The 25,623-nt window shown below is 43.6% G+C and overlaps 1 protein-coding gene across 2 annotated transcripts in view; it reads left to right on the top strand.

Annotated features, from left to right (window-relative positions):
* Window positions 1-25,623, top strand: part of TXN2 (thioredoxin 2) — a 170,004-nt gene that overhangs the window by 140,807 nt on the left and 3,574 nt on the right. For both annotated transcript variants that reach the window (XM_040406751.1, XM_040406752.1), the window contains exon 3: window positions 3,311-3,434. In XM_040406751.1, the coding sequence (XP_040262685.1) occupies window positions 3,311-3,434 (124 nt within the window). The remainder of the gene's footprint in view (window positions 1-3,310; window positions 3,435-25,623) is intronic.

Genomic DNA, 25,623 nt, shown 5'->3' with positions numbered 1-25,623 from the left:
TTACCCCGGGCTGTGCTTAGTTGGTGGTGAAGGTGTGTGGCTGACTGGATGAGCACGTGGAAGAAGAGGAGGAGGAAGCTGAGTAGGAGGAGACAGGAGGCAAAGAATGTTGCCCTGCGATCCTTGGCGGCGGAAGGACGTGCGCCAAACAGCTCTCCGCCTGGGGCCCAGCCGCCACTACATTTACCCAATGTGCAGTTGGGGAGATATAGCGTCCCTGGCCGTGCTTACTGGTCCACGTATCTGTGGTTAGGTGGACCTTTGCACAGATGGCGTTGCGCAGTGCACACTTGATTTTATCGGACACTTGGTTGTGCAGGGAAGGCACGGCTCTCTTGGAGAAGTAGTGGCGGCTGGGAACAACATACTGTGGGACAGCAAGCGACATGAGCTGTTTGAAGCTGTCTGTGTCCACCAGCCTAAATGACAGCATTTCATAGGCCAGTAGTTTAGAAATGCTGGCATTCAGGGCCAGGGATCGAGGGTGGCTAGGTGGGAATTTACGCTTTCTCTCAAATGTTTGTGAGATGGAGAGCTGAACGCTGCCGTGTGACATGGTTGAGATGCTTGGTGACGCAGGTGGTGGTGTTGGTGGTACATCCCATGTTTGCTGGGCGGCAGGTGCCAACGTTCCTCCAGAGGCGGAGGAAGAGGCCGAGGCGGCAGCAGCAGAAGAGGTAGCAGGGGGAGCCTGAGTGACTTCCTTGTTTTTAAGGTGTTTACTCCACTGCAGTTCATGCTTTGCATGCAGGTGCCTGGTCATGCAGGTTGTGCTAAGGTTCAGAACGTTAATGCCTCGCTTCAGGCTCTGATGGCACAGCGTGCAAACCACTCGGGTCTTGTCGTCAGCACATTGTTTGAAGAAGTGCCATGCCAGGGAACTCCTTGAAGCTGCCTTTGGGGTGCTCGGTCCCAGATGGCAGCGGTCAGTAGCAGGCGGAGTCTCTTGGCGGCGGGTGTTCTGCTTTTGCCCACTGCTCCCTCTTTGTCTTTTGCTACGCTGTTGGCTCGGTCTCACCACTGCCTCTTCCTCCGAACTGTGAAAGTCAGTGGCACGACCTTCATTCCATGTGGGGTCTAGGACCTCATCGTCTTCCACCCAGTCTTGATCCCTGACCTCCTGTTCAGTCTGCACACTGCAGAAAGACGCAGCAGTTGTCACCTGTGTTTCGTCATCATCAGAGACGTGCTGAGGTGGTATTCCCATGTCCTCATCATCAGGAAACATAAGTGGTTGTGCGTTAGTGCATTCTATCTCTTCCATCCCTGGGGAAGGGCTAGGTGGATGCCCTTGGGAAACCCTGCCAGCAGAGTCTTCAAACAGCATAAGAGACTGCTGCATAACTTGAGGCTCAGACAGTTTCCCTGATATGCATGGGGGTGATGTGACAGACTGATGGGCTTGGTTTTCATGTGCCATCTGTGCGCTTTCTGCAGAAGACTGGGTGGGAGATAATGTGAACGTGCTGGATGCACTGTCGGCCACCCAATTGACTAATGCCTGTACCTGCTCAGGCCTTACCATCCTTAGAACGGCATTGGGCCCCACCAAATATCCCTGTAAATTCTGGCGGCTACTGGGACCTGAGGTAGTTGGTACACTAGGACGTGTGGCTGTGGCAGAACGGCCACTTCCTCTCCCAGCACCAGAGGGTCCACTAACACCACCACGACCATGTCCGTGTCCGCTACTAGATGTTTTCCTCATTGTTACCGTTCACCACAATAAGAAAAATATTATTCGGGCCAATGTATTGAATTCAAAATCAGGCCTTTTTTTTACAGACACCTAACACTATCTGACTATCTATTTAGGTACCGTATTACACTAATACAGGCACACCAGTAATGACAGATTTAGCTGAATACAAATTTGAGGCCTATTATTTAGGCGCTGGGTGACAGGTATACGTTTACGGACAGAATTAGACTTGGATCTGCACTGTAGCGTGTGTGTAAAGTTCTTGAGAATGACCCTATCAGCACCTTGAATCTAATATACCCTTTTAGGGATAGATTTAAAGTAGGCCTGATACAGCAGAAACCACTAATTTTGAGAATTGCAAAATTGGGAATTGTTTTTCAACCCAGAACAAAAACTGTGCTTTGACGGACACTAAATAACTTGACCAGCTAAAGCTGTAATGACAGATTTGGATGAATATAAATGTGAGGCCTATTTTTTAGGCGCTGGGTGACAGGCTCAACTTGCCCCTGATGTAGTATATGGCCAAAAAATAACCACACTATTGATGGTTAAATGCACTTTGTGACAGGCTCAACTTGCCCCTGATGTAGTCTATGGCCAAAAAATAACCACACTATTGATGGTTAAATGCACTTGATGAAAGCTTGACCCTGATGTAGGATATAGCAAAAAATAACCACACTATTGATGGTTAAATGTACTTGGTGGCAGCTTGTGCTGGCGCACCACAAACCACAAAATGGCCGCCGATCACCCCAGAAAAAAGTGACTGAAAAACGCTCTGGGCAGCCTAAAAACACTGAGCAATTGAATAGCAGCAGTTCAATGATCCACAGCTGTAGATCGATCACTGAATGAAGTCTTTTGGAGGAGTTAATCACTGCCTAATCTCGCCCTAACGTCGCAGCTGCAACCTCTCCCTACATTTGTATCAGCAGAGTGACGTGCAGCGCTACGTGACCCAAGCTTATATAGAGGCTGGGTCACATGCTGCACTGGCCAATCACAGCCATGCCAATAGTAGGCAAGGCTGTGATGGCCTCTTGGGGCAAGTAGTATGATGCTTGTTGATTGGCTGCTTTGCAGCCTTTCAAAAAGCGCCAAGAAAGCGCCGAACACCGAACTCTAACCCGGACCTTTATGAAAATGTTCGGGTCCGTGTCACGGACACCCCAAAATTCGGTACGGACCCGAACTATACAGTTCGGGTTCGCTCATCCCTAGTCTCAAGGCTTATTTTAAGAGCTGAATATTGACTTATAGGATAGCTGCCTTACATCTGGTGGCATTAGAGGCAAAGCTTGTTAAGAGCTCATTTTCATTTCTTCCCTCCCATTGCGAATGGATTAATGGAATTTATTTACCAAAAGAATGTAACATATACAGCCTTATTCTACATAATTAAAAAACTAATCTTTATTTCATGGTGGAATAACCTTTGGATGGTAATATATTTTCCTCAAAAAGCATTTTATATTTAAAAAAATCTGATTTAAATTAAAAAAAAATCGTTTTTTTTATTTTTTTAATCATTGATTTTTTTTATCCACCCTGCATTTAACTGTAAAATGTTTTTGTAATTTGTATTCTGTTATTTTTCAGATGGTGTGGTCCATGCAAGATTTTGGGACCTCGCTTGGAAAAGATGGTTGCTAAACAGCAAGGGAAAGTTTTGATGGCAAAAGTTGATATAGATGATCATACTGATCTTGCTCTTGAATATAAGGTATTTTTTGCTTACTTATGGTCAAACTAATTTTTTTTACTAGAAGAAAGGCAGTCGAAAGACAAGCATCCACATATGATTAAGATACAGTAACATAGAGTGCTGTCAAAAAGTATTTGCCCCTTCCCAATTTATTCTATTTTTACATATTTGTCACATTTGAATGTTTCAGATCATCATATTACTTTTAATATTAACCACTTCACATCCGGGCCGTTTCCCCTTTTCTGACAGAGCTATTTTTTGCTAATCTGACGTGTCACTTTGTGGTAATAACTTTAAAAGGCTTTTACTTATCTAGGCCATTCTGAGATTGCTTTCTCGTCACATATTGTACTTCATGACCGTGGTAAAAATACAAAATTTACCCAAAATTTCAAAAAATTAGCAAATTTCAATTTCTCTGCTTTTATAATGGATAGTAATACTTCCAAAAATAGTTATTACTTTACATTCCCCATATGTCTACTTCATGTTTGGATCATTTTGTTAATGTAATTTTATTTTTGAGGGACGTTAGAAGGCTTAGAAGTTTAGAAGCAAATTTTGAAAATTTCCAAAACCCACTTTTTAAGAACAAGTTCAGGTCTGAAGTCACTTTGTGAGGCTTACATAAAAGAAACCACCCAAAAATGTATGAAATTATACCCCATTTTTTGGGAAATTTTCAGTTTTAATCCATTTTTTCCAGTAACAAAGCAAGGGTTAACAACCAAACAAAACTCCATATTTATTTACAGAAACACCCCATATGTGGTCGTAAACTGCTGTATGGCCACACGGCAGGCCGCAGAAGGAAAGGAACGCCATATGGTTTTTGGAATGCAGATTTTGCTGGAGTGTTTTTTTGTCCCATTAGAAGCCCCCCGATGCACCCCTAGAGTAGAAACGCCAAAAAGTGACCCCATTTTGGAAACTACGGGATAAGGTGGCAGTTTTGTTGGTACTATTTTAGAGTACATATGATTTTTGGTTGCTCTTTATTACACTTTTTGTGAGGCAAGTTAACAAAAAATAGCTGTTTTGGCACCGTTTTTTTTTTTGTGTTATTTACAATGTTCATCTGACAGGTTAGATTATGTGCTATTTTTATAGAGCAGGTTGTTACGGATGCGACAATACCAAATATGACTACTTTTTTGGTTGTTTGTTTCAGTTTTACATAATAAAGCATTCTGTAAGCCATAGGTTTTTTTTTTGGGTTTTTTTTGGGCGATTTGTCTTATGTAGGGGCTTATTTTTCTTCGGTATGAGATGACTGTTTGATTGGTACTATTTTAGGATGCATATGACTTTTTGATCACTTGGTATTACACTTTTTGTGATGTAACTTATTATTCATTTTTTTACGGTGTTCACCTGAGGGGTTAGGTAATGTAATATTTTTATACAGCAGGTTCTTACGGAGGCGGCGATACACAATATCATTTTTGAAACAAAAAAAAAACATTTTAGTGTCCCCATAGTCTGAGAGCCATATTTTTTTTATTTTCTAGGCGATTTTTGCGGGATGAGATGACTGTTTGGTACTTTTTTGGGGTGCATATGACTTTTTGATCGCTTGCTATTACACTTTGTGATGTAAGGTGACAAAAAATTGCTTTTTTGACACAGTTTTTATATTATTTTTTTTTACGGTGTTCATCTGATAGGTTAGGTCATGTAATATTTTTATAGAGCAGGTTCTTACGGATGTGGCGATACCTAATATGTATACTTTCTCTTATTTATGTAAGTTTTACATAATATCATTTTTGAAATAATTTTTTATTTATTTTAGGGTTTCCATATTCTGAGAGCCATAGTTTTTCTTTTTTGCCTTGGGTAGGGGCAAATTTTTGGCGGGATGAGAGGACTGGTACTATTTTGGGGGCATACGTCTTTTTGATCACTTGGTGTTGCACTTTTGGTGATGTAAGGTGACAAAAAAAAAAAATTGTTTTTGCACCGTTTTTATTTTATTATTTGGACGGTGTTCATCCGAGGGGTTAGGTCATGTGATATTTTTATAGAGCCGGTTGTTACAGACGTGGCAATACCTAATATGTATACTTTCTTTTATTTATTAAAGTTTTAAATAATATTTTTAAAACAAAAACAAAAAATTATGTTTTAGGGTCTCTAAAGAGTCAGTTTTTTTTATTATTTATTTATTTATTTATTTTTTGGGGCGATTGTCTTTGGTAGGGTCTTATTTTTTTGTAGGATGAGTTGACTGGCACTATTTTGGGGTGCATATGACTTTTTTTGATCGCTTCATGTTGCACTTTTTGTGATGTAAGGTAACAAAAATGGCTTTTTTTGACTATTTTTTTATGGTGTTTATTGGACAGGGTGGATCATGTGATATATTTATAGAGCCGGCCGTCACGGACGCGGCAATACCAAATACAGTATGTCTGTTTTTTTTTTTTTTTTCCTATTGTTAATTTATTTTTTTAATGAGGACCTTTCACTAGAATAAAAAATCTAAACTAAGCATACAGACATGTAGAGCGGCGCCCAGGGATCTCCCTGCACTCACTATTATCCCTGGGCGCTGCTCCGTTCTCCCGGTATAGCCTTCATATGTTCGGCTCCACCCAGTGGAACCTGCCGGCGTCTCCTTCTCCCATGCTGTAGCGCTGGCCAATCGCAGCGGCACAGCTCATAGCCTGAGAGTTTTTTTTTTCCTCTCAGGCTATGAGCTGAGCGCTGCGATTGGCCAGCGCTACAGCATGGGAGAAAGACGCCGGCAGGTGCAGGGAGATCCCTGGGCGCCACTCTCCATGTCTGTATGCTTAGTTTAGATTTTTTATTCTAGTGAAAAGTCCTCTTTAATCTGAGAATTTTTTTTTTTTTACATGTGAAATTTTTTTTTTTTTTTTTTTACATAAAACACTTATTTAAAAAAAAAAATATTTGACACTTTGTGTCTCCCATAAGGTCATACAAGACCTCTGGGGGACATTTGACTTCATTTAAAAAAAAAATATTCACTATTGATTTCTTCTGTAACTGTGGCTGACATAATAGCCCCAGTTACAGGGGAAATACACCCCCCAAAGAGGATGTACAGCACTATACTGTGCTGTACAGCCTCAGTGCGGGGCTGATCCTGCACTCTGTGGGCCCCGGCGGTCACATGACCACCGGGCTGGAACAGGAAGTGCATAGCCTGCCTGCTCTGTATACACAGCACTCGGTGAGCTCTGTGTATGCAGTGATCTAGAAGGCAGGGACACCTAGGAACTGTCCCTGCCTTCTCTCTGGGTTGCCCTGCTGTCACTGACAGTGGGACCCCCGCTCGGCAGCTGCAAGATTAGCGTGCAGCTGTGATCTCTGAATGGACGTTCCAGAACGTCCATTCAGAGTTAAACATCCACCCATAGGACGTTTATATCCTATGGGCGGATCTGAGGTGGTTAATATAATTTACCTGATTATTGAATGGGATGGAAGGTCTCTATTACACTGCTCAAAAAAATAAAGGGAACACTTAAACAACACAATGTAACTCCAAGTCAATCACACTTCTGTGAAATCAAACTGTCGACTTAAGAAGCAACACTGAGTGACAATCAATTTCAAATGCTGTTGTGCAAATGGAATAGACAACAGGTGGAAATTATAGGCAATTAGCAAGACACCCCCAATAAAGGAGTGGTTCTGCAGGTGGTGACCACAGATCACTTCTCAGTTCCTATGCTTCCTGGCTGATGTTTTGGTCACTTTTGAATGCTGGCGATGCTTTCACTCTAGTGGTAGCATGAGACGGAGTCTACAACCCACACAAGTGGCTCAGGTAGTGCAGCTTATCCAGGATGGCACATCAATGCGAGCTGTGGCAAGAAGGTTTGCTGTGTCTGTCAGCGTAGTGTCCAGAGCATGGAGGCGCTACCAGGAGACAGGCCAGTACATCAAGCGACGTGGAGGAGGCCGTAGGAGGGCAACAACCCAGCAGCAGGACCGCTACCTCCGCCTTTGTGCAAGGAGGAACAGGAGGAGCACTGCCAGAGCCCTGCAAAATGACCTCCAGCAGGCCACAGATGTGCATGTGTCTGCTCAAAAGGTCAGAAACAGACTCCATGAGGGTGATATGAGGGCCCGACATCCACAGGTGGGGGTTGTGCTTACAGCCCAACACGTGCAGGACGTTTGGCATTTTCCAGAGAACACCAATATTGGCAAATTCGCCACTGGCGCCCTGTGCTCTTCACAGATGAAAGCAGGTTCACACTGAGCACATGTGACAGACGTGACAGAGTCTTGAGACCGCGTGGAGAACGTTCTGCTGCCTGCAACATCGTCCAGCATGACCGGTTTGGCATTGGGTCAGTAATGGTGTGGGGTGGCATTTCTTTGGAGGGCCACACAGCCCTCCATGTGCTCGCCAGAGGTAGCCTGACTGCCATTAGGTACCGAGATGAGATCCTCAGACCCCTTGTGAGACCATATGCTGGTGCGGTTGGCCCTGGGTTCCTCCTAATGCAAGACAATGCTAGACCTCATGTGGTTGGAGTGTGTCAGCAGTTCCTGCAAGACGAAGGCATTGATGCTAATGACTGGCCCGCCCGTTCCCCAGACCTGAATCCAATTGAGCACATCTGGGACATCATGTCTCGCTCTATCCACCAACATCACGTTGCACCACAGACTGTCCAGGAGTTGGCAGATGCTTTAGTCCAGGTCTGGGAAGAGATCCCTCAGGAGACCGTCCGCCACCTCATCAGGAGCATGCACAGGCGTTGTAGGGAGGTCATACAGGCACGTGGAGGCCACACACACTACTGAGCCTCATTTTGACTTGTTTTAAGGACATTACATCAAAGTTGGATCAGCCTGTAGTGTGTTTTTCCACTTTAATTTTGAGGGTGACTCCAAATCCAGACCTCCATGGGTTGAAAAATTTGATTTCCATTTTTTTTTTTTTGTGTGATTTTGTTGTCAGCACATTCAACTATGTAAAGAACAAAGTATTTCAGAAGAATATTTAATTAATTCAGATCTAGGATGTGTTATTTTTGTGTTCCCTTTATTTTTTTGAGCAGTGTATAATGAGAGGCTTAAAAAATTGGGCTTGTTCAGCTTGGTTCTTCAGTCTTCTCCTGCATAACGTAAACTGGACGGATCCGTTTTGCAGCCCATAGACTTCTATTATGACAGAATGAATAACGGAATGCCTCTAAAGGCATTCGGTCATGGAATTGCGTTATCTCAGTACTAGGTCCTCTACTCTAATCCCTCTATACAGCCCCCATTGGACAGACTTTCAGTAGATTTGGCTTTCGATACCATCTTTATGCTGACGACACCCAACTATACACTTCATCCCCTGACATCACCCCTGCTCTACTCCAAAACACCAGTAATTGTCTGATAGCTGTCTCTATCATCATGTCCTCTCTGTATCTAAAACTGAACCTCTCAAAAACTGAACTTCTTGTCTTTCTCCCATCTACTAACTCACCTAAACTTAATATTTAAATTTCGGTCTGCAGCACTATCATAACTTCTGTGCCACATTTGACTCTGATCTTTCCCTTGTTCCTCATATTCAATCACTTACACGCTCTTGTCGTCTGCACTTCAAGAATATCACCAGAATCCACCCTTTTCTTACGGTTGAAACGGCAAAAACTCTTGTTGTTGCCCTGATTCATTCTCGTCTTGACTACTGCAACGCATTACTAATCTGTCTCCCTCTCACTAAACTCTCCCCCCTTCAATCTGTTCTAAATGCTCCAGCCAGGTTCATCTATCCATCCAACCTCTACACTGATGCTACTAGCCTGTGCCAGTCACTTCACTGGTTGCCCATCCACCACAGAATACAGTTCAAACTTCTCACCCTCACCCACAAAGCTCTCCACAGTGCTGCACCTCCATACATCTCCTCCCTCATCTCCATCTACCACCCTACTCGTGCTCTCAGTTCTGTTAGCGACCTAAGATTAATAACCTCCATAAGGCTACTTTCACACTCGCGTTTTGTGCAGATCAGTCTTGTATCTGCACAGACTGATCCGCACGAATAATGCAAACGATTGTATCCGTTAATAACGGATCCGTTTGCATTATTCATTAAAAAAAAGTTAGTTAAAACGGATCTGTCTTGACTTACATTGAAAGTCAATGGGGGACAGATCAGTTTTCAATTGCACCATATTGTGTAAGTGAAAAATGGATCCGTCCCCATTGATTTACATTGTAAGTCTAGACGGATCCGTTAGGCTCCGCATATTCAGACTGTCACCAAAATGCTGCAAGCTGCGTTTTAGTGATGTGTAAAAAAACGTAACTAACACTAAACGCAGCCAAATTGATGCATTCTGAACGGATCATTATCCATTCAGAATGCATTGGGGCTGAACTGATCCGTTTTGGGCCGCTTGTGAGAGCCCTGAAACGGATCTCACAAGTGGACCCAGAAACGCCAGTGTGAAAGTAGCCTAATTCGTACCTCTCACTCCCATCTTCAAGACTTTTCTCGAGCTGCAACTACTCTCTGGAATACTCTGCCCCGGAATACTAGGTCAGTCCACAACTTCTCCACCTTCAAACGTGCCTTGAAAACACATCTTTTCAGGCAGGCTTATCAAGCTACCTAAACTGACTATTCCCCGACTAAACCTCTCCCCCACCAACTCCTCTGGGCTGAACTTGATCCTCTATTAGTCCCAAACCCGAAGCAGATCGGCTGGCACCACTCCTGTCAGTTCAATAATGGCTCAAATCCTACTTATCACAATTAACTACCTTATGTGTCACCCCCAATTCCTCATAGATTGTAAGCGCTTGCGAGCAGGGCCCTAACTTCTAGTGTTTCAGTTGCATATTAGCCAGTTAGTTTTGTTTCGCACATAAACCTCTATGAATTTGTAAAGCGCTGCGAAATTTGGTGGCGCAATATTAATACATTTTATTATTATTTATTATTATTGTCCTTGGTAACTGAATCCATAACGCAATTCAGTAAATACCACAAAGCAACCCCACACACGAACTTCCAAATATGAAATTCGCTCATCCTTAATGGTAATATATAGTATATGTATTTAATGTACATATACTATATATTGTATAGTATTTAATGGTCTAGTATTGGCATTTCCTGTATTATAAACTCTCTACAGCAGTGTATTTCACCTCCCCATTAGCCTCCTGGACTATATTACAGTGATCCACAGAACTGTGTAACAATCACAGACTGACCACAGTAATAAAGCTTGTGTTAGCCATCTAATTATATATATTATATATATATATATATATATATATATATATATATATATATATTACACACACAGTACAGACCAAATGTTTGGACACACCTTCTTATTCAAAGAGTTTTCTTTATTTTCATGACTATGAAGGCATCAAAACTATGAATTAACACGTGGAATTATATACATAACAAACAAGTGTGAAACAACTGAAAATATGTCATATTCTAGGTTCTTCAAAGTAGCCACCTTTTTGCTTTGATTAATGCTTTGCACACTCTTGGCATTCTCTTGATGAGCTTAAAGAGGTAGTCCCCTGAAATGGTCTTCCAACAGTCTTGAAGGAGTTCCCAGAGATGCTTAGCACTTGTTAGCCCTTTTGCCTTCACTCTGCGGTCCAGCTCACCCCAAACCATCTCGATTGGGTTCAGGTCCGGTGACTGTGGAGGCCAGGTCATCTGGCGCAGCACCCCATCACTCTCCTTCATGGTCAAATAGCCCTTACTTTCAAAGTTTTCCCAATTTTTCGGCTGACTTTCATTTCTTAAAGTAATGATGGCCACTCGTTTTTCTTTAATTAGCTGCTTTTTTCTTGCCATAATACTAATTCTAACAGTCTATTCAGTAGGACTATCAGCTGTGTATCCACCTGACTTTTCCTCAACGCCACTGATGGTCCCAACCCCATTTATAAAGCAAGAAATCCCACTTATTAAACCTGACAGGGCACACCTGTGAAGTGAAAACCATTTCAGGGGACTACCTCTTGAAGCTCATCAAGAGAATGCCAAGAGTGTGCAAAGCAGTAATCAAAGCAAAAGGTGGCTACTTTGAAGAACCTAGAATATGACATATTTTCAGTTGTTTTACACTTGTTTGTTATGTATATAATTCCACATGTGTTAATTCATAGTTCGGATGCTTTCAGTGTGAATCTACAATTTTCATAGTCATGAAAATAAAGAAAACTCTTTGAATGAGGTGTGTCCAAACTTTTGGTCTGTATATATATATATATATATATATATATATATATATATATATATAGAGAGAGAGAGAGATACAAAATATCAGGGCAGCACACCTAATAGGGTAATCAGTAAAAGGGGTGCCAGCGGTATCTCACTTAACCAAAGTGATAAATCGATAAAAAAATAAAACACACCGCAGCACTTCCAATAGGTGAAAATAGTGGGATCCTTTTATTCACCCATGCGTGACACGTTTCAGTCCACTTGCTGGGACCATTTTCAAGCCCTTGAAAATGGTCCCAGCAAGTGGACCAAAACGTTGCATGCATGGGTGAATAAAAGGATCCCACTATTGGAAGTGCTGCGGTGTGTTTATTTATTTTTTTTATATTGTGAACTGTTACACCTTCCTGCGGGGTTGTTTTGGGCAGAAACAGGAACAATCGACACCTTTGTAGCTTGTGTGTCACACTGTTGCTAATTTATTTTGCAAGTTGCTCAAAATAACAAACAAAACCCAAAACAACCATAGCCGTCTGGCTCCTGCCTATCTCACTCGGCAGCCCTAGCTAAACTCATAACACAAAAGACAAAGAGCATTTTCAAGGGGAAAACAGAGGAACTTACAGTTCAGTAGTTAGGTGGAGAAGCCAACCACTCTTAGAGCTCCTAGTCTTGCAGCTTCTCAAACAGACTGCCAGAGAGAGAGCTTTTGGGTCAGGGCTGCTGACCTAATTAGTACATCTGTGTGAGCAGTCCCCCAGGCAGGTAAAACCCGGACTGGCTCCGGGTGGTCAGGGAACCGACCCAACTCTTCCCTGACCGGCTCCAGGACCCTAAACTGGCTTTCTTTTTCCCCAGAAAGCTTCTGGATACAAAGAAAACCAAACCTTCCTGGAGCCTTTTAACACATGAAGTGCCGGAAACTTGGTGCAATGTACACACCATCCAGCACTTTCTCTTCAAAACATTGTGACACCCTGTCACATACCCCCTCCCTCTGTTCGAACCCGTGGGTACGGACACTTTCTGAGAACATACAATGAGTTCGGGAGAGAGCGTCAGCATTGGCCTGCAGCTTTCCTGCTCTGTGCTCCACTGAGAAATTATAGTCCTGTAGTGACAGGAACCAGCGGGTCACCCTTGCATTATGATCTTTGGCCCTTGACATCCAGGTAAGAGGGGAGTGATCTGTCACTAACTGAAATTGACGGCCGAGCAGATAGTATCGCAGAGTCTCTAAAGCCCACTTGATGGCCAAACACTCGCGCTCCACAATACTATAGTTTTTCTCAGCCGGGGTTAGCTTCCTACTCAAATACATCACTGGGTGTTCTTCTCCATGCACCAACTGTGACAACACGGCCCCTAGGCCCACATTGGAAGCATCTGTTTGAACAACAAACCTTTTTTTGAAATCCGGAGCGGTCAAAACTGGCCTACTGCATAACACCTCCTTGAGTTTACAGAACGCAACCTCAGCATCTTTGTTCCAAGAAATTCCCCCTGAGCTTTTGCCCTTGATTAGGTCCGTAAGTGGAGCAGCTATGGTGGCAAAATCTGGAATAAACCTTTGGTAATACCCTACCATGTAATAGAAAAGCGAAAAGGCCGGATTTGACGACCAGGTCTACTTAATCCCAAGGTTAAATAGCGTATATACTGATCCCGTAGGACAGAGGGATAAAACTTAGCATTTAATAACGATACAATCTAAAATGAATAGACACTAGAGGATGAGCCTCTACAACAAACATAATGAAAGACAGCCCAGCAGGCATAAACTTGTACATATATACAGTATAGTGTGGCCAAGATGATGTAAATGGTAAATAACAGATCCAGCGCAATTCTCGCTGTAGTATGGCACGATCGTGGGGACAGGGATCGTGCCATACTACAGCGAGAATTGCGCTGGATCTATTATTTGAAAACAATGACCCCTCTGGGCCTAAACGAGCAGCTCAATTTTAGCTGTTTCATCTAACTGTCTCATCTTCTGTACTTCTCTCTTCCCTCACTGGGCCGGTTATACCCCTCCTACGGCCGGTGTGTATGTGAACCTGCCTCTAATAGTTTGGTTCATTTATTTCAATTATTTGAATTGTTACCACGGATCCTTTTAACCATGGGTCCCCCTGGCGATTAATTGTACTGCATTTCACTATTGTGTTCAATTTCTACTGCCCTGTACACCAATCCGCCCCCTGTATAATATTATTTCGCTTCCACATCGGCGCCTGGGCAATGGGCGTGGTTTTCCCGGCCCGGCGCGCCCCGTGACCAGTCCCTGGTCATGTGATCCTGGTCACATGCCGTGCGGCGTCATCCTCTGGCGCCGCTCTCCACGGGCCGCGTCCGGCTGGAACGCACGCTCACTTCCTGCGTTCCACCGGACATGTGACATCCTGTCTACAGAGTCACATGTCCGGAAGTAGGAAGTCGCAGGGCAAACCGGCGGTCTTGGAGCACATTTAAAAGACACAGAGTGGTGAGTACACTCTGCTGACAGCCTGCCCTCGGATTGACTATCCTGTGGCTCTATCTATCCACTATAGCTGGCACCCACTGGTGCATCTATACCTATTGATAGAGATTTTTGATGCGGTCGTGTCTTGTGCGATTCAGCCTGACTGGCTACACACAATTTTAGACATTTGACCTATATCATCCCTTTTTTTGTACCATCCTCCCCCTTTCTCATTGGTCGCACAGGCCCCATTCATAGTCCTGTGACCACCACTGATCTCCCCTGATGATATTCTTTCACGAACTGAAACGTGACACGTAGGGAGCAAATTTTTTAAGGGACTACTAGGGAATATGTCCCCACAGGGCCAGGTATCTGGACGGGGACGCTCCTTGCGGGGCAAGTTCCCCCTTATAGATAGGTAGGGCGTACTAGCCCCTGCCCCCTTCTCAGGGCCGTCTACGGTTAACTACCCTGTCACCCACTTATGTTAAAGGGGCACATATACCTATCCTCTTCCAGTGTGGCTACCAAGAATTACAGGGCCGTCTCCATCATCAACCATCTCTGTGAGAAACCCTGGTCCACAATCGGGTGAGAACGTTCCTGTTATTTACCATTTACATCATCTTGGCCACACTGTATATATTTACAAGTTTATGCCCGCTGGGCTGTCTTTCATTATGTTTGTTGTAGAGGCTCATCCTCTAGTGTCTATTCATTTTAGATTGTATCGTTATTAAATGCTAAGTTTTATCCCTCTGTCCTACGGGATCAGTAGATACGTAATACCCTACCATGCCCAGAAACGTCCTCACCTGTTTTTTTGTGCAAGGTTGAGGCCACTCCTTAATTGCCTGTACCTTTTGAGCCTGAGGCTTGATGAGGCCTTTACCAATAATGTACCCTAGGTATCGTTCCTCTTCAAGGCCTAGAGCACATTTCTTGGGATTGGCCGTCAGACCAGCCTGCCGAATTGAGTTTACCACCGCTTGGACCTTGGGAAGATGACTTTCCCAATCCGAGCTGAATATCACCACGTCGTCAAGGTAGGCCGACGCGAAGTGCCGGTGTGGCCTGAGGACTTCATCCATCAACCTCTGAAAGGTGGCAGGGGCCCCATGAAGCCCAAATGGCATTCTCACATACTGGAATAGGCCCTGTGGAGTAGAAAATGCTGTCTTTTCCCTAGCCGTTGAAGTAAGTGGAATCTGCCAATAACCTCTGGTTAGATCCAGGGTGGTAATGTGCCTGGCTGGACCTAACCTTTCTATCAACTCATCCACCCGTGGCATGGGATAAGCGTCAAACTTTGAGATCTCGTTTAATTTGCGAAAGTCGTTGCAAAACCGCCAGGACCCATCCGGTTTTGGTACCAACACCACAGGGCTACTCCAATCACTATGGGACGGCTCAATAACACCTAGCTCCAACATTCTCTGGATCTCACCGGCTACTGTCTGTCTGCGAGCTTCAGGAATGCGATATGGCTTCAAGCGAACCCGAGCTTGTGGATCTGTAACAATATCATGCTTAATTACATGAGTGCAACCTGGCCACTCTGAAAACACATCAGCATTCCTAAGGAGGAATTCCTTTACCTCTTGGGCTTGTGCCCTTGACAAAGTCTCCGAGACCTTCACCTCAGTAACTCCCCCCTGAAGTGTAGGGCTGAGAGGCTCAGCCGCCATAGAAACTAACGGTTCCTCCCAGGCCTTTATTAAATTGACATGATAGATTTGCATTTTTTTCCGTTTGTCAGGTTGGTGGACTTTATAATTCACATCACCTATTTTCTCTACAACCTCATAGGGCCCTTACCTTTTCGCTAGGAATTTACTTTCCGCGGTGGGAACCAGAACCAGGACCCGGTCACCCGGCTGAAAAACCCTGAGTCTAGCTCCCCGATTGTATATGCGACTTTGGGCCTCTTGAGCCTGTCTCATATGTTCTTTTACTATGGGCATTAAAGCTGTGATGCGATCCTGCATCTGTAGAACATGTTCCACCACGCAGCGGTGGGGAGAGGGCTCCTCTTCCCACGACTCCTTTGCAATATCCAAAAGCCCCCGGGGTTGTCGCCCATACAAAAGCTCAAACGGGGAAAACCCAGTAGACGACTGAGGCACCTCACGAACAGCAAACATCAAGTAGGGGAGCAGGCAATCCCAATCTCTCCCGTCTGCCTCAACGACCCTTTTTAACATTCTCTTGAGGGTTTTGTTGAAGCGCTCAACCAACCCATCAGTTTGAGGGTGATAGACAGATGTCCTTAACGGTTTTATACCCAGCAGCTTACACAAACCTTTCATTAAGTTTGACATAAAAGGTGTTCCTTGATCCGTTAGGATCTCTTTTGGAATGCCTGTTCTAGCAAACATATGAAACAGCTCCCGGGCAATTGTTTTAGCTGACGTGTTCCGCAGAGGAACCGCCTCGGGATACCTAGTGGCATAGTCTAAAACCACAAGAATGTATTGATGTCCCTTTGCAGACTTCACCAGGGGCCCCACCAAATCCATTGCAATCCGGTGAAAAGGTACCTCAATGATGGGTAACAGTACCAAGGGTCCCCGGTAATGAGGCGCAGGGGACGTCAACTGACATTCTGGGCAAGACGAACAGAATCGTTTGATTTCTGCAAATATGCCAGGCCAAAAAAACCTCTGGAGTACCCGTTGCTGCGTTTTCTCAGCTGCCAGGTGTCCTCCCATGGGGTTTTTATGAGCCAGGTCAAGTACCACTTTCCTATGCTATTTGGGAACAACTAGTTGCTCTACGACTTCACCCCTTATATTATCAACACGATAGAGAAGATCATGGTTGACAGCAAAGTGAGGGTACACCTTCTCCAAGCCCGTACTTAGGGCAACCTCATTAACCACAGCCACATTTTCCCAAGCATGAGCTAACGTTGGGTCCCTCAGTTGGGATGTGCCAAAGTTATCTTGAGAGCAGTTTATTTCTGGCATAGGTAACTCTTCCACAGACTCTTGAGCTCTCTCGGATTCCCCCACTAGCACAGAGAAGGGGAACTGGTCAGGCTCAACTGGGGCCAGTCCACCGGCTGGTACTTCAGAACCGGAATCCCCAAAGTTAGGCAGGCTAGCCAGAGTTTCATCCCTCACACTTAGGGAAACTTGAGGTGGAAACTCGACCGCCCACAGGTCCCAGAACAAAGGAAAGTCCCGCCCTAGTATGACACTATGCATCAGGGACTTAGACACTCCAACCTCATGGGATGTCACACCAAACTGAGTCTCAATGGGGACCACCGCTGTACCTTAACTTTTTGCATCACCATGTATGCACACAACACCCATGCACTGGTTTTTCAGCTGGTCTGGAGCTACCAGGTCTGAGTGTACAAGCGTAACGAGGCTCCCAGAATCCAGCAAGGCCTGGACACTCCTTCCATCCACTTTGACCTGTGCCATATGAGCCAGTGCAGATGTCAGACACGCTGGATGAGCAAAGAAGGAAAGGCGCCGAGCGGCTCCACACTCCATAGGTACTGGGACATCAGGACATTTAGCAGCCACATGCCCCCGGGCTTTGCACCTCCAGCACTGGACACCGGAGCCTGGTAGGGTCTCTTTCAGCAGCCTAGTATCCATGTTGGTCTTCACCCACGTTTTCAAACCAGGATCAGCATTTAAGGTTGAGGCGCCTCTCCCCTCCACTGCGGGCAGACGCCGCTTTACGGGCAAGTTCTCAGGGTCAGACCCCCCTGCCAAAAAACCCTCTGCTGCGAGGTAGCGTTCAACCATCTCAACTAACTCATTGGCAGACTTTGGATCCGCGTGACTGACCCATTTTCTTAATTCATACGGCAGCGCTGTCAGGAAGCGATCCATTGTGACCCTTTCGACAATCTGGGGTGCCGTGAGTATCTCAGGTTGCAACCACTTTCGTACCAGATAAATTAGGTCATGCATCTGTGACCTGGGAGACTTATTCGATTGGTAATTCCAGCGGTGCACTCGTTGGGCCCGCACAGCAGGAGTGACACCCAAACGGCGGAGAATTTCTAGCTTTAACTTCTCGTAGTCCTGGGCATCCTCAGTAGACAAATCAAAATATGCTTTCTGAGAGTCACCCGTCAGAAACGGAGCAACCAACCCCGCCCACTGAGTCTTAGGCCACGCCTCCCGATCTGCGGTACTTTCAAACGTATTCAGAAACGCTTCCACGTCATCGTGTGGGGTCATTTTCTGAAGAAAGTGGCTTGCTTTGATCAACCCACTATTGCTAGGTCGGTCCTGACGCATATTCGCCAGCTGCTGCAGAACCTCTGTAAGAGTTTCTCTGTCTTTCCTAGCAGCTTCAGCTTGTGCCGCCAAAGCGTTTTCATATCTGGCATTAGTCTCTCGCTGGACTGCATTTGCTTCTTGTTGGGTTGCACAGGCTTGTGCCAACCTCAACACCAGGTCTTCCATCGTATTGGGTGATAAGATGAAATACAATTCAAGTTGCTAGATGGATGGTATCTGGCAGGGATCCGTTTGCCCGCATCCGACACCAATTTGTGAACTGTTACACCTTCCTGCGGGGTTGTTTTGGGCAGAAACAGGAACAATCGACACCTTTGTAGCTTGTGTGTCACACTGTTGCTAATTTATTTTGCAAGTTGCTCAAAATAACAAACAAAACCCAAAACAACCATAGCCGTCTGGCTCCTGCCTATCTCATTCGGCAGCCCTAGCTAAACTCATAACACAAAAGACAAAGAGCATTTTCAAGGGGAAAACAGAGGAACTTACAGTTCAGTAGTTAGGTGGAGAAGCCAACCACTCTCAGAGCTCCTAGTCTTGCAGCTTCTCAAACAGACTGCCAGAGAGAGAGCTCTTGGGTCAGGGCTGCTGACCTAATTAGTACATCTGTGTGAGCAGTCCTCCAGGCAGGTAAAACCCGGACTGGCTCCGGGTGGTCAGGGAACCCACCCAACTCTTCCCTGACCGGCTCCAGGACCCTAAACTGGCTTTCTTTTTTCCCAGAAAGCTTCTGGATACAAAGAAAACCAAACCTTCCTGGAGCCTTTTAACACATGAAGTGCCCGAAACTTGGTGCAATGTACACACCATCCAGCACTTTCTCTGCAAAACATTGTGACACCCTGTCACAATATATATATATATATATATATATATATATATATATATATATATATATATTATATACACACACATAAAACGGATATAAAAAGTCTACACACCCGTTAAAATGTCAGGTTTCTGTGATGTAAAAAAATGAGACAAAGATAAATCATTTCAGAACTTTTTCCACCTTTTAATGTGACCTATAAACTGTACAACTCAATTGAAAAACAAACTGAAATCTTTTAGGTAAACGATCTCTTTAAGAGGTACATTACCCAAAGTAGCATCTGAGATTCTTTTAACTCCTTCCCGCATTATCACGTACATGTACCGGAGCGAATGCAGCTCCTGCACCCGCCCGATCCCATCACGTACATGCACATGAGGATGCGGCAAGGAGCTGCACCTGCCCGATCCGCAGCACAGGCCCAGCTGTTACTGATAGCCAGGCCCTTGCTGCATCCGCCGGCATCGGTGTGTGCACTGATGCCGGCGGATTAACCCTTTCACGTGCGGCGGTCAGAGCTGACCGCAATACGTGTGGTGTATACAGAGGGAGGGGCTCCCTCTGACTCCATCGACCCCCCGTGCTGGCAGGGGGTCGATGGTTGCCATGGCAGTCCCGATGCCTTACACAGGCATCGGAGCTGCCAGCCTACGGAAGCCCAGGAGACGCTAACAGTTCAATTCAGTATAATACAGAATGTATTGTACTGAATTGAAACAGGGATCAAATCCTGAAAAGATGTAGTCCCACAGTAGGACAAATATAAAAAGTAAAATAAAGTGAAAAAAAGTTTTTTTGTTTTTGTTTTTTTTTAAGTAAAAAAAAAAAAAAGAGTCCTTTTTCAAAAATAAAGTAAAAAATAGGGAAAAAAAAGAAAATTTAGACATATAATGTATCGCCGCGTGCGAATAGACTGGCTCTATAAAAATATCACATGACCTAACCCCTTAGGTGAACACTGTCAAAAAAAGTTAAATAAAAACTGCAAAAACAAACAAACATTTTTTGTCACCTTACATCACTAAAAGTGCAACAACCAAGCGATCAAAAAGGCGTATGCCCCCCCCCCCCAAAAGTACCAATCTAACTGTCACCTCATTCCACAAAAAATGAGCCCCTACCTAAAACAATCGCCCAAAAAATAAAAAAAAACATGGCTCTCAGACTATGGAGACACTAAAAGATGATATTTTTATTTTATTTTTGTTTCAAAAATATTAAAGTATAAAACTTTAAGAAATAAAAAAAAGTAAACATATTAGGTATTGCCACGTCCGTAACGACCTGCTCTATAAAAATATCACATGACTTAACCCCTCAGGTGAACACCATAAAAATAAAAAAAAAGTTAAAAAAAAGGTATTTTTTGTCACCTTACATCACAAAAAGTGTAATACCAAGCGATCAAAAAGTCATACGCACCCCAAAATCATACCAATCAAACCGTAATTTCATCCCGCAAAAAATGAGACCCTACATGAGACAGTCGCCCAAAAATATAAATAAACTATGGCTTTCAGAATATGGAGACACTAAAACATGATTTTTTATTTTTTTTGTTTAAAAAATGCTGTTATTGTGTAAAACTTCAATAAATAAAAAAAGTATACATATTAGTTATCGCCACATCTGTAATAACCTACTGTATAAAAATATCACATAACTTAGCCACTCAGTTGAACACCATAAAAAAATAAAAATAAAAACGGTGTAAAAAAAGCCATTTTTTTGTCACCTTACATCACAAAAAGAGTAATGCCAAGCGATCAAAAAGTCATACACACTCCAAAATTGTACCAATAAAACAGTCATCCAATGCCGCAAAAAATGAGACCCTACATAAGACAGTCGCCCAAAAAAACAACAAAAAAAAACTATTAATTTCAGAATATGGAGACACTAAAAAATCTTTTTTTTCAAAAATACATTATTATGAAAAATAAAAATGGTGCCAAAACAGCTATTTTTTGTTACCTTGCCTCACAAAAAGTGTAATATAGAGCAACAAAAAATCACATGTACCTTAAAGGGACACTGATAGGCCCAATAAGCATAATTATCTATATATATGCATGCACAGGTCTTCTAATGTGTATTAAAAACATATAAGTCTAACCCCTGTCCACCCTGCAAACTGATGTTTTATAACCTGATGTAATCGCTCTTCTTTCTGCCCAAGGGGCGGCGTTTCAGCTTCACTTCTGCCCAGCCAGCCTCAACCGCCGTTTTGAAGCGCCGCCCAGCTCATCAATATTCACTTCGCTGGGCGGCTTCTGCTGCCCCCGATGTCTTTGAGAGCAGTGCTCTGAAGCGCTGCTCAGAAGAGTGCCCGGCGCAGGCGCAGAATGGAGAGGCTGAAGCGGCCTCAAAGAAGCAGAGGGGACGCAGGTGCGATGTGATCCCGGCGATGTGATCCCTCACTCGCCGGGCGCATGCGCAGAAGCTGAAAGTGAGTCCGATGCCCATAGCTTTCTATTGGGCGAGCGCTGCTCTCAAAGACATCGGGGACAGCAGAAGCCGCCCAGCGAATTGAATATTGATGAGCTGGGCAGCGCTTCAAAACGGCGGTTGGGGCTGGCTGGTCAGAAGTGAAGCTGAAACGCCGCCCCTTGGGCAGAAAGAAGAGCGATTACATCAGGTTATAAAACATCAGTTTGCAGTATTTATAAGGTGGACAGGGGTTAGACTTATATGTTTTTAATACACATTAGAAGACCTGTGCATGCATATACACTCACCTAAAGAATTATTAGGAACACCATACTAATACGGTGTTGGACCCCCTTTTGCCCTCAGAACTGCCTTAATTCTACGTGGCATTGATTCAACAAGGTGCTGATAGCATTCTTTAGAAATGTTGACCCATATTGATAGGATAGCATCTTGCAGTTGATGGAGATTTGAGGGATGCACATCCAGGGCACGAAGCTCCCGTTCCACCACATCCCAAAGATGCTCTATTGGGTTGAGATCTGGTGACGGTGGGGGCCATTTTAGTACAGTGAACTCATTGCCATGTTCAAGAAACCAATTTGAAATGATTCGAGCTTTGTGACATGGTGCATTATCCTGCTGGAAGTAGCCATCAGAGGATGGGTACATGGTGGTCATGAAGGGATGGACATGGTCAGAAACAATGCTCAGGTAGCCCGTGGCATTTAAACGATGCCCAATTGGCACTAAAGGGCCTAAAATGTGCCCAGAAAACATCCCCTAAACCATTACACCACCACCAGCAGCCTGCACAGTGGTAACAAGGCATGATAGATACATGTTCTCATTCAGTTTACGCCAAATTCAGACTCTACCATTTGAATGTCTCAACAGAAATTGAGACTCATCAGACCAGACAACATTTTTTTCTTCAACAGTCCAATTTTGGTGAGCTCGTGCAAATTGTAGCCTCTTTTTCCCATTTGTAGTGGAGATGAGTGGTACCCGGTGGGGGCTTCTGCTGTTGTAGCCCATCCGCCTCAAGGTTGTGCGTGTTGTGACTTCACAAATGCTTTGCTGCATACCTCGGTTGTAACGAGTGGTTATTTCAGTCAACGTTGCTCTTCTATCAGCTTGAATCAGTCGGCCCATTCTCCTCTGACCTCTAGCATCCACAAGGCATTTTCGCCCACAGGACTACCACATACTGGATGTTTTTCCCTTTTCCCACCATTCTTTGTAAACCCTAGAAATGGTTGTGCGTGAAAATCCCAGTAACTGAGCAGATTGTGAAATACTCAGACCGGCCCGTCTGGCACCAACAACCATGCCACACTCAAAAATGCTTAAATCACCTTTCTTTCCCATTCTGACATTCAGTTTGGAGTTCAGGAGATTGTCTTGACCAGGACCACACCCCTAAATGCATTGAAGCAACTGCCATGTGATTGGTTGACTAGATAATTGCATTAATGAGAAATAGAACAGGTGTTCCTAATAATTCTTTAGGTGAGTGTATATAGATAATTATGCTTATTGGGCCTGTCAGTGTCCCTTTAAAATGGTACCAACAAAACTGCCACCTTATCCCGTAGTTTCCAAAATGGGGTCATTTTTTGGAGTTTCTACTCTAGGGGTCTTCAAATGGGACATGGCCCTCCAAAAACCATATGGCATTCCTTTCCTTCTGCGCCCTGCCGTGTGCCCGTACAGCAGTTTACGATCACAAATGGGGTGTTTCTGTAATCTACAGAATCGGGGTAATAAATATTGAGTTTTGTTTGGCTTTTAACCCTTGCTTTTTTACTGAAAGAAATGGATTAAAATGGAAAATCTGCCAAAAAAGCGAAATTCTGAATTTCAACTCCATTTTCTTTTAATTCTTGTGGAACACCTAAAGGGTTAACAAGTTTGTAAAATCAGTTTTGAATACCTTGAGGGTTGTAGTTTCTATTATGTAAGCCTCACAACGTGACTTCAAACCTGAACTTGTTCTTAAAAAGTGGGTTTTGGAAATTTTCTGAAAAATTTCAAGATTTCCTTCTAAACTTCTAAGCCTTCTAACGTCCCCCAAAAATAAAATGCCATTCACAAAATGATCCAAACATGAAGTAGACATATGGGAAATGTAAAGTAATAACTGTTTTTGGAGGTATTACTGTCTATTATAAAAGTAGAGAAATAGAAATTTGGAAAAATGCTAATTGTTCCAAATTTTTGGGATAATTTTATATTTTTTTATAAATAAAAATTTACATTTTTTCACTCAATTTTACCACTGTCATGAAGTATAATATGGGACGAGAAAACAATCTCAGAATGGCCTAGATAAGTAAAAGTGTTTTAAAGTTATTACCACATAAAGTAACACATGTCAGATTTGCTAAAAACGGCCTAGTCCTGAATGTAAAAACTAGCTTGGTCTTGAAGGGGTTAATAGGGCAGCAGGGAAAGCACTTTTAAGCCCTCTTGTGGCAAAACATAGTGTCTAATCAGACCACCCTTGTAATCATTGACATACCTGCTGTAGACATAACTGCATGCCGAGTTTTGCAGCAAATCAACATTTCTATCTAGGTGTGTTAGATTTTTGTTTTTGGTTTCCAGAGAACTCAATTATTTAGCTTTTTATATTGGACTTAAAAACATAGAAACATAGAAAATAGAATGTGTCGGCAGATAAGAACCATTTGGCCCATCTAGTCTGCCCAATATACTGAATACTATGGATAGCCCCCGGCCCTATCTTATATGAAGGATGGCCTTATGCCTATCCCATGCATGCTTAAACCCCTTCACTGTATTTGCAGCTACCACTTCTGCAGGAAGGCTATTCCATGCATCCACTACTCTCTCAGTAAAGTAATACTTCCTTATATTACTTTTAAACCTTTGCCCCTCTAATTTAAAACTGTGTCCTCTTGTGGTAGTTTTTCTTCTTTTAAATATGCTCTCTTCCTTTACCGAGTTGATTCCCTTTATGTATTTAAAAGTTTCTATCATATCCCCTCTGTCTCTTCTTTCTTCCAAGCTATACATATTAAGGTCCTTTAACCTTTCCTGGTAAGTTTTATCCCGCAATCCATGTACTAGTTTAGTAGCTCTTCTCTGAACTCTCTCTAGAGTATCTATATCCTTCTGGAGATATGGCCTCCAGTACTGCGCACAATACTCCAAGTGAGGTCTCACCAGTGTTCTGTACAGCGGCATAAGCACTTCACTCTTTCTACTGCTTATACCTCTCCCTATACATCCAAGCATTCTGCTGGCATTTCGTGCTGCTCTATTACATTGTCTTCCCACCTTTTAAGTCTTCTGAAATAATTACTCCTAAATCCCTTTCCTCAGATACTGAGGTCAGGACTGTGTCAAATATTCTATATTCTGCCCTTGGGTTTTTACGCCCCAGGTGCATTATCTTGCACTTATCCACATTAAATTTCAGTTTCCAGAGTTCTGACCATTCTTCTAGTTTTCCTAAATCCTTTTCCATTTGGCGTTTCCCTCCAGGAACATCAACCCTGTTACATATCTTTGTGTCATCAGCAAAAAGACAAACCTTACCAGCGAGGCCTTTTGCAATATCACTTATGAAGATATTAAACAAAATCGGTCCCAGTACAGATCCCTGTGGAACCCCACTGGTAACATTACCTTGTTTTGAATGTTCTCCATTGACTACAACCCTCTGTTGTCTGTCACTCAGCCACTGCCTAATCCACTCAACAATATGGGAGTCCATGCTCAATGACTGCAGTTTATTGATAAGTCTTCTATGTGGGACAGTGTCAAAAGCCTTACTAAAATCTAGATATGCGATGCCTACTGCACCTCCACCGTCTATTATTTTATTCACCCAGTCAAAAAAATCTATAAGATTTGTTTGACATGATCTCCCTGAAGTAAACCCATGTTGTTTTTCATCTTGCAATCCATGGGATTTTAGATGTTCCACAATTCTATCCTTTAATAGGGTTTCCATTAATTTGCCTACTATTGATGTC

Source organism: Bufo bufo, chromosome 9, assembly GCF_905171765.1.
Source record: "Bufo bufo chromosome 9, aBufBuf1.1, whole genome shotgun sequence".
NCBI lineage: Eukaryota > Metazoa > Chordata > Amphibia > Anura > Bufonidae > Bufo > Bufo bufo.
The sequence above is the reverse complement of the archived record's forward strand: the minus strand, read 5'-3'. Positions and strand labels throughout refer to the sequence as shown.